Source organism: Spermophilus citellus, assembly GCF_964194105.1.
Source record: "Spermophilus citellus genome assembly, chromosome: 6".
Lineage (NCBI taxonomy): Eukaryota > Metazoa > Chordata > Mammalia > Rodentia > Sciuridae > Spermophilus > Spermophilus citellus.
In genome coordinates, this window is record NC_138187.1 from 8,240,426 (window position 1) to 8,250,144 (window position 9,719).

General features: G+C 59.4%; 1 protein-coding gene and 1 pseudogene across 3 annotated transcripts; both read left to right on the forward strand.

The window, feature by feature from the left end:
• Positions 1–251: 251 nt before the first annotated feature.
• LOC308652308 (large ribosomal subunit protein eL6-like) lies at positions 252–1,315 on the forward strand (annotated as a pseudogene). The gene is made up of 3 exons: positions 252–301; positions 464–1,010; positions 1,167–1,315. The product of its transcript is annotated as a large ribosomal subunit protein eL6-like (transcript).
• Positions 1,316–4,342: 3,027 nt separating this feature from the next.
• On the forward strand, positions 4,343–9,437 carry TEKT4 (tektin 4; the record flags this gene model as incomplete). Of its 2 annotated transcripts, none has more annotated exons than XM_081298281.1 (6): positions 4,343–4,876; positions 6,141–6,211; positions 6,545–6,688; positions 7,457–7,679; positions 8,348–8,502; positions 9,221–9,437. In XM_081298281.1, 6 exons carry the CDS (start codon positions 4,343–4,345, stop codon positions 9,435–9,437), a joined length of 1,344 nt encoding a protein of 447 aa, XP_081154407.1. The 2 variants fall into 2 exon arrangements, with proteins under 2 accessions (XP_081154407.1, XP_081154408.1); XM_081298282.1 differs by having other exon boundaries at positions 4,343–4,861.
• Between the last annotated feature and the right edge of the window lie 282 nt (positions 9,438–9,719).

Sequence of the window (9,719 nt, forward strand, 5' to 3'; positions counted from 1 at the left end):
TCCCAGTCCCACCATGCTGCATGACCTTGGGCCCGTCCTGGCTATCTGGGCTTCCCAGGAAACACCTGTCACAGGTGGAGGCTGTGAAGCTAAGTGGAGGTGACATGCTGGTCACCTGCTGGTACCTTCCAGGCTGGAGACAGCAGGCAGGGGCCTTTGGCCTGAGGCCAGCTGGCCAGACCCAGCAGGAAGGTCCCTCTCACCCAGGCCCACCCCAGTAATGGTATCTGGAGAGTCTCTGGGGACAGGCCATGGTCACTGCTGCTCCAGAAGAAGCTTTCGGCATCTACGTGCCGTGCAGGTACGGGAGGTCAAGGATGACTCAGTTCTCTTTCCCATCTTACACAAGGGCAGTTGAGAAGGCTGATCTGGACACTAGGAGAAGAAACCTGCAGCCAAGAAGGCTGATGCCGTTGGCAAGTTAAAAAGGGAGACCCCAAGCTGAGAAGCCCAAGAGGGGAAGCCCCACTGCAGCCGAGACCCTGTCCTGGCTGGAGGAGCTGGAGATACTCCCAATCTGCGAGGTGTTCCTGAAGGGCCGTGTACGAGAGGAAGCACTCAGCTGCTACATCAAAGTCGAGGAGAAGGAGGAGAAGGTTCTTGCTGCTGTCACAGCACCAGTTGGTGGTGACAAGAACGGGAGGTGCCAGGGTGGTGAGGCTTTTGCAAAATGCCTAGATGCTATCCCACTGCAGATGTGCCAGGAAAGCTGCTAAGCCATGGCAAAACACCCCCAGACAGCGGGTGGGAAACTGCGAGCCAGCCTCACTCCAGGCCCATCCTGATCTTTCTCACCGGGCACCAGGGAGGCAAGAAAGGGGTCTTCCCAAAGCCGCTGAGCAGTGGCTTGCTACTTGGGTCGGCACCTCTTTCCTTTAAGCAAGTTCCTCTGCATAGAACACATCAGAAATGTGCCATCGCCACTGCCACAAAGGCTGATGTCAGCAACATGAAAATCCCAAATACCTCACTGATGCTTACTTCAAGAAGAAGAAGTTGGGGCTGGGGATGTGGCTCAAGTGGTAACGCGCTCGCCTGGCAAGCATGGGGCACTGGGTTCGATCCTCAGCACCACATACAAATAGAAAAATATGTTGTGTCCACCGAAAACTGAAAAATAAATATTAAAAAATTCTCTCTCTTAAAAAAAAAAAAAAAAAGCCCAGACACCAGGAAGGTGGAATCTTCAACAAAGAAAGAGAAATACGAGATCACAGAGCAGCGCAAGGTTGATCAGAAAGCTGTGGACTCACCCCAAACCAAAGCTGTTCCTTATCTCCGGGGCTATATGCCATCCGTTTTTGCTCTCAAATAAAATTTACCATCACAAATTGATGTTCTAAATTTCTTACATAGAATCTAATTAAATAACTGATACATTAAAAAAAAAAAAAAGAGGTGGTCAAGGATGGTCACAGCATTTCCAGGGAGAACTTTGAGGTCTGAGCTACTAGTCAGGCCAAGGTCATGACCCTGGGTGAAACTGGGATGGAGCCCTGGAGTCTCCTGGGCCCCCTGGGGCCCAAGGCCATTATCACAGAGGACTGGTATCAAAGCCGCCCTTCTGTAGCCAGGGCCAGTGACTCTGCGGCTACCCTGGTGGGACAAGACTAGGACTCAACAGAACACTGCCTGGGCGGCATGGGGTGGGCTGAGGCCAGGGCAGCTCCCTACCCATCCACAATCCCAGTGGCCCCTGTACAGAGATGCATGTTTCAGAGCCAGGTCCCACAGCCATACAGCCCCTGGGCCACTGCCTGCAGCTAGCCAGGTGACCATGGCCCTACCCTCTCCAACCCTGTGCTTGAGCAGGGCTCTAACAGGCCCCCTCTGGCCCAGCTCAGGGGCTGCCTGGGGCTTGTGAGGTGAGACCCCACACGACAGGGGCACCTAGAGGGAAGGGACTCTGCAGAGAACTGGTTAGGGGCACCCTTTGGGGCTGCTCTGGGAGGAAGGAGCTCCTGGTCTCTGAGCAGCAAGCACAGTCTGGATGGGACCCAGGGCCTTTCTGACCCCACTGAGGCTCCAAATCCTCAAGGGGAGGGGTGCCAAGGCCCAAGCCCCAGGGAACCATGGCAAGTTCCAAGAACCAATCCTCCCATCGAAAATGTAATTTGGAAACCAGCAAATCCAATAGGCCTGAGTTCCACAAGTGTCCGCTCAGCTCCAGCACCACACCCTGCATAGCTGCCCACCCTGGCCTTGCTCCTGTACTTGACTGCCCAGGCTGTGTGGGGCATGAAGGCCTCAAGGTCACCATTTAGTGGCTTCCACTCAGGCTATGCCCTGAGCAGGCAGGGAAACAGGCTGCCAGGGCCCCTGCCTGGCCTCATAGAGGATGGGGCAGGAGCTATTCTCAGGCTACCTTCACCCATGAACACCTCTGGCTTCTGGACAGAGGGCCAGGGACAGTGGTTGAGAGGGAAAGTCCCTACCCATCCCCCCAGGTACTCTATCCACCAGGCTGTGGAGCCAGCCTCCTGGAGCTCTGCCTGGGACAGAGCCTCATGGGAGCAGGGCCCACCTACCATGCTCCCTGGAACCTGGACACTGAGGCTGAGGGTCACCAAGCTTGGCTCAGCCGGGCCTCCTCTTCCTTTGCAGTCCTCCGGGTGTGGGCCAGGGGATGGAGGCCGGCAGCTCCCCACCACTCTGGCTATGGGAAAGGGCATCCTGTGACGCACAGGCTCTAGACAGAAGGCAGAGCCAGGGGTCCTGCCCAAGTGGTCCTGTGCCTGCAGCCATCTGGGGAAGTCACAGAGAGGCTTGAGGATGGGCCCCAGGCCACATCAGCCCCCAAGGTCCCACCTCCCGTCCCGGAAGGATAGCAGGAGCAGCTGCTCAGTCTGGTCAGGGAAGTCTCAGGACTGCTGTCCCCAAAGCCCTTGTGCATGAAGCACCTGCTGCACAGGTGGTATAAGGGCCACGCTGCATGTGGGAGGTAAGGCCAGGCCAGACCTGTACCTCTGTGACAGCAGCACGGAACGAGGGCCTTGCTGAGAGGTCAGTGTAGGGGAGGGCACCAGGAGGCACAGCCTGGTTAAGGTCAGGCCAAAGCTGGTGTGTCTGAGGAGGAGGCTGGGGGCCAGGGGAACTGGAGGGAGAGGAGGCAGAAAAGGCTGGAGCCACAGGACCCCTGTTGGGGTAGGATGCAGGTTTCCTGCTGGGAGGATAGTGTGTGGTGGGGTGCCTCCAGGGAAGCCAGCAGAGAGGCTGCAGGGCCACCCAGAGCAGGGTGGTCAGGGAGCTGGTGCCCAGAAACATTCTACAGCCAATAGTGCCACCTGGTGCTCATGTTGGGTGTCGCCCTAGCCTGGTTCTCCCTGGCCCCAGGATGGATGGGACGTGATTCCTGGGGTGCAACCTAGCTCTGAGTGACCTTGGGACACACTGGGCAGACCTGCTGCCTCCCTCCGGGGAAGATGTGGCAGTCTGACTTAAGGCACAGGCTGAGCTCAACCCCACACAGCCACCTCCCTGCACTGTCCCAGGAAGACCTAAGCTGGGACAGCTAGAAGGAGCAGATGTGGCCAGGGTCCCAGTAGGCACTGCCCTGGGCTCAGTCTCCCAAGTGTGGAGCAGGGACCAGGTTGGGACTGCTTTCCCTGGGGCTGCAGGCTCTGACTGGTTGAGATGGCAGGTTAGGGGTTGGCTGAGGGACCACTGGTGTGGAGTGGAGCTGGTATGGGGGACTTGGAGGCAGGAGAGAAGCCCCCTCGAGGACTGCAGAGGTGAGGTGCACTGTCTGCACTAGCACCCCACGCCAGGCCCATCCCGGACAGCCCCTCCCTCCAACAGGGCCTCATAAGAGACAGGGCCTCACTGTCTTGCTATTGGAGCACAGAGTCCAGCACAGGGCCAGGCCCGGAAAACAACCCTAGGCACAAAGTACAGATGAGCCAACAAAGGTAACAGAGTGCTTAGGGCTACAGGATCCCCCCCCCCCCCCACCCAAGGCTCCCAGATCACAGGGACACACAGGCCTGGGATGGCCCCCTGCTCTGTCCCCCCTAGAACAGGGACACATAGGCCTGGGACTGGACCCAGGAACCTCCAGGAGATCTGCACCTTAGTCATGGGGGGGGGGGGGATGATGGGGAGGAGCTGCTGGGCCCTTTAAGAGGCAGTTCTGCTGGCCCTGACTTCCCCCTCCCCCGAAGGAGGGGCCCTGCTGCCCAGCAACAGGAGGCCCTTGGTGTGTACAGTGTCCTGTCGCTTGGTCGACCAGGAGCTGCGTTCTCTTGAGATACTGTGGCTGGTGTTGTCCTGCTGACCTCCCTGCTGACTGCCAGTGACCCTCCCCCTTGTGCCCCACCCAGCCCCTGGCTGGGTGGCCAGCACCATGGCGCAGACTGATGTGCTACTGACTAAGGAGCCGGCCCCGCAGACTGTGCCACCGTGTGAGCTATCACCCAAGATGTATGATGTGGCCTGCAATACGGGGGCCTATACGTCCTCAGGCCTGGCCACCACCGGCTTCCGCACGGCCAAGTACCTGATGGACGAGTGGTACCAGAACTTGTATGCCCACTACCACCAGGCCTTTGCGGACCGTGACCACTCAGAGCGGCAGCGGCATGAGAGCCAGCACCTGGCATCGGAGACGGAGGCGCTGGCCCAGCGCACGCAGCAGGACTCCACGCGCAGGGTGGGTGAGCGCCTGCAGGACATGCACAGCTGCAAGTCAGAGCTGCAGCGGGAGGTGGAGGAGCTGATCGTGGATACTGACTTGCTGCTGGCCCAGAAGCTGCGGCTGGAGCGTGCCCTGGACGCCTCGGCGGTGCCTTACTCCATCGCCATGGACAACCTGCAGTGCCGGGAGCGCCGCCAGCACCCCGACCTCGTGCGGGACCATGTGGAGGTGGAGCTGCTGAAGGTGAGCAGAGGACAGCACCTGCCGCCCTAGGGCCCGTCCTCTCCAGAGCTCTGGGAAGTGAAGCCTGGCCCTGGCCCCAGGGCCAAGTTTGAGGCTCCCCCTCCCAGGACGCCCTGCCCTGGACTTCTGTTCTCACAATGGAAACTCAGGCCAGTCAGAGCAGAAGGCATAGGGGCGGGCCAGGAGCTGTTTGCACCTGTTCATGCCACATGCGGCCCCTTCCTCACCTCCTGAGTTTCCCTTCTCTGAATGTTCCCTGTCTCCTTCAAACCCAGCATGACATGGCCTTGGGAGCCCCAGGGGGACTAACAGGCCTGGTTGCTGCTCCTGGGTCTGCAGAATTCCTGAGTCTCTCAAAGTCAGGGCCTCTGTATGCAAAGGCCTATGGCAACCTGAGATTCAGGGAGATAAAGAGCCAGTCCCAGGGCCTCAGGGAGCCCCTGCCCCAGCCCACACTCAGGCAGCAACTTGAGTCCCTCCCCTCCCACATTCTCTCCACATGCCCACCCACTCCCTCCAAGGAGCCCCTGCGAGGCTCAAAATTCTGCCTGCTCAAAATTCCCTAACAAGAACACCAAGGAAGGTGCAGGAGTAGGGACACAGACCACAGAGGAGGAGGGGCGTAGAAACCCTACCAAACCCTAGTCACAGGGAAGAGGGTCCTTCTTACACAGAACAGAAACCCACACTGGGCATGGTGGTGCACTCCTGTAAACCCAGCAGCCTAGGAGGCTGAGGCAGGAGGATCCCAAGTTTGAGTCATCTCATTTAATTTTTGAGGATCTTAATGAGATATGTCTCAAAAATTAAAAGGGCTGGGGGTGTAGTTCAGTTGTAGAGCAAACCTGGGCTCAATCCCCAGCACCCCCCCAACACACCCCCCAAAAGGAAACCCAGCATTCCCCTCACATTCTTGATTCTCTGAGGTCCTCAGAGGGTAAGGCTAGCACTTTCAGTGCACTGGGTGGGCTTTGGGGATAATCTCAGAGCCTAGGGAAACTGTCTCAGGTGACTCTCCCCGCAGCCCCTAGAAGCCCCTGGCAGAAAAACGCCACCAAAAAGGTTAAGAAGCCCAGAATGAGCCCAGGAAGAAAGCTGGCTCACCCTGTTCTCCAGGAAAAAACAGTGGGGTGAAGGCTGACGAGGGACTGGACCTGAAGTTCTACAGGGATCCAGGGCCCATAGTAGCCTGTGCCTCCTCAGACCCTCACCAGGGGTGATAGCAGGAGGGCTGCTGCTCAAGAGGGGTCTCCTCCTCCTCCAGGAGGCTGAGCTCATCCGGAACATCCAGCAGTTGCTGAAGAGGACCATCATGCAGGCTGTGAACCAGATACGGTGGGTCACAGTGGCCCCCAGGGTGGCCTAGGGATGGCCCAGTCTCCAGCCATAGGCTAGCTGTGGGGTAGGACATGGGGGTGTGTGACCCTGTGGCTCAGAGAGGGGAGGGGGCCACCAGGCCAGTCGGTAGCACAGGGCTGACAGTTTCAACCAGGCCAGCATGTGTTCTGAAGTCTCCTACCTGGGGGGCTGCTCCTGGCACTGCTGGCTTGTGAGGGCCCCAGGGACACCCTGGATAGTCCAGGTCCTGGAGCTGAGCTGGAGCCCGTGCAGCTGGGAGGGGTTATGGTCCTGGTGCTGTGTGGCTCCAGACCACCCTTCCCTCCCCAGGCTGAACCGGCAGCACAAGGAGACTTGCGAGATGGACTGGTCAGACAAGGTGGAGTCCTACAACATTGATGATACCTGTGCCCGTTACAACAACCAGAGCACCCAAGTGCAGTTCCACCCACACTCCACCAAGCTGGAGGAAAGGTGGGAACCCCAGGGCAAGCCCAACACCTGCCCACTCGGGGCTGCCCCTGTGGAGATCTTCAGGACTCCTTCCCCCAGACCCCAAATACTCTCATTGCCCAAGCCTCTTAGGCAGCACTCTGTTCCTGGGACCCACAAGCAAACAAGACCCCTGCTCCAGCCAGGCACAGTAGCATAGGCCTGTAATCCCAGTGCCTCTGGAGGCTGAGACAGGAGGATCCCAAGTTCAAAGCCAGCCTCAGCAAAAGCGAGGCACTAAGCAACTCAGCGAGACCACCTCTTTAAATAAGATACAAAATAGGGCTGGGGTATGGTTCAGTGGTCGAGTACCCCTGAGTTCAATCCTTGGTAGCTCCCCGAAAAAAGACCGCTGACCCTGTGCCCAGCATCCGTGCAGTTAACACAGGGCTAGGGAGGCGCCAGGTTGCGTTTCCGTACGCGACCAGCAGAGGGCACACGGCACCCGCCGGAGTCAACACCACCTGGGGTGGGGGGCGGTGGGGATGTGGCTTGGCCGTGGGGCGAGGGATGGGGCGCCATGGGACGTAGCGGGGCCTTGGAATCTCGGAGAAGGACACGTGGGGACGAGGCGGAGTTACCAGGACTTGCTGGGTCACGGGACCGCGGGGGCACCGAGAACGCTACAGGGCGGGGCTACAGGGGCGCGGGGGCACTTGGTGAGGTCACGCGGGGCGGGGCGGGAAAGCACGCGGGAAGCGCCAGAACGGTCCGCACAGTCCACCCGACCGGCCACGTCCCCGCCCGCAGCGCCTCCACGCCCGAGACCTGGGCCAGGTTCACTCAAGACAACCTGCTCCGCGCCGAGCGGGAGCTTCTGGCCTCGGCCAACTTGCGGACGCTCATCGACGCAATCCTGCGGGACACCAGTGAGGACCTGCGGCTGCAGTGCGACGCCGTCAACCTGGCCTTCTCGCGCCGCTGCGAGGAACTGGAGGACGCGCTCCACAAGCTGCGGTGCCACCTGCACAAGGTGGGGGTCGCAGGGGACATACCCGCCTCTGGGAAGCCTACCCTGTCAAAAGCGCCAGCCTGGACACGCCCCCGCGTGGGCACGCCCACTCCTTATGGGACAAGTCCTCCCTGGGACACGCCCACTCCTGGAAATTCTTGCTCCATAAAGAGAGACTGGATTCTCTGCGGTATGCCCAGCCATGAGGGGCCTCCTCAACCCTCCTCTGCCTTCCGGGCACCGCCCCCTGCCCCTGTGAGACCCCAGAAGCAGGCATTCACATCTCACTCCTTAAGCTGGTGTAAAACCAGGTTCCATTGGAAGTTCCAAGTTTCTGGGTGGCTGACCAGCAGTGACAGCCTGCAGGGTGGGCTGGGGTCAGGAGGTGTGGGGCACAGTGTGTCTTGGCCTCTCTCTGACTCCAGGCACTTAGTGTGGCCTTTGCTTGCCTCCATGTCCCAGGGTTGGGGCCTGTTGACCACCAGGGCTCTGGACTCTCAGGCCAGAGCTGGGATGTAGCAGGCTGCACTGGGTGCCCCTGGATGGGGCTCCTGCTAGACACAGCCCTGAGGCTGGGGTCTCCAGCCAGGCCTGGACAGCGTGGCCAGGGAAGGAGGAAGTTCTGGGAGGGAGAGAGGGCAGCCTGCAGGTGCAGGCCTGGCTCAGGGCCATGACACTGTCCTCTGCAGATCCTGAGGGAGATCAGTGACCAGGAGCACCAGGTGGCAGTGCTGAAGCAGGCCATCAAGGACAAGGAGGCCCCGCTGCGCGTGGCCCAGACCCGCCTGTACCAACGCTCATTCCGGCCCAATGTGGAGCTGTGCCGGGACACTGCCCAGTTCAGGTGCCCAGAGTCTCTGATCTCCCTCAGCCATTGAAGCCTCTCACACAAGCAGATATGGACCCTGGATGTGATCCTGGGTGGGGCTTGCATGTCAGGGTTCCATGTCACTCAGGGCTGTCTGATCTTCCTGCAAGGGACCTCAGGGCCTGACAAGCTGAACTTCTGAGGCCACAGGCCCAGAGGAAGGCCCTGCAGGCCTGTCTGCCCACCCTGCCTCTCTGTTGTAGAGTGACTGTGTTCCTTCTGAGGCATGAATGGGTCACATGCTTGTTTTCCTAGTTCATCAAGTCCCAATTGCCCTTCTAACATGAGTCCCCCCTTCTTTCTCCTTCTCTGTCCTTCAATTTGTTCAAGACACTGGAGGCCTCAGCAGGTTCCAGTGGTGGGTACTGTGTCCAGTCATCAGGGATTGAGCCTGGTCAGCTGGCTACTGCTTACCTTGGCCACTTGGTGCTGCTATTGCCCAGGGTCTTGGAGAGCCCAGGGCAAAGGCTTCACTTCCCTGCTGGGAGCAGCTGGTGGAGGTCCTGCATAACTTGGAGAGAAGAGCCTCTTCCTTCACACTGTGGCCCTTAGGGCTCCACCCAAGGGCATGGCCCTGGCCCTGTCTTGCGTGCCATAGGGTCAGCTTCCCTGTGGGTTTCCTGCCTGCCCAGAGTCCCCAACTTCTGGAACTCTGCTCCCCACCGAGCACCCACTCATGCGCCTCCGCCCACAGGCTGGTGAGCGAGGTGGAGGAACTGCACATGTCCCTGGATGCACTAAGGGAGAAGCTCCAGGAGGCAGAGCAGGCATTGCGCAACCTGGAGGATACACGTCTGAGCATGGAGAAGGACATCGCCATCAAGACCAACAGCCTGTTCATCGACCGCCAGAAGTGCATGGCCCACCGTGCCCGGTACCCCAGCATCCTCCAGCTGGCCGGCTACCAGTGACTGCTGCTGGCACCCGGTGGTACTGTGCTGTCCCAAATAAAAAACATATTGACTTTCTGCAGATGCGTGTGGTCCAGGGTGGAGTCCAATTGCTGTCCATCTGGGTACCATCTCCCAACCTGTACAGCCAGGTTTTGCCTGTAGACCCCATTGTCCTGGCCTGGAGAGATGAGGGCTCAGAGCTGAGGGCCAGTGGTCCTATGCTTCAGTGGACATCATCAGTCTAAGTGAAGACAGAGGCTCTCCACAACCCAACTTCACTGTTGCACTGTCCAGTCCAGA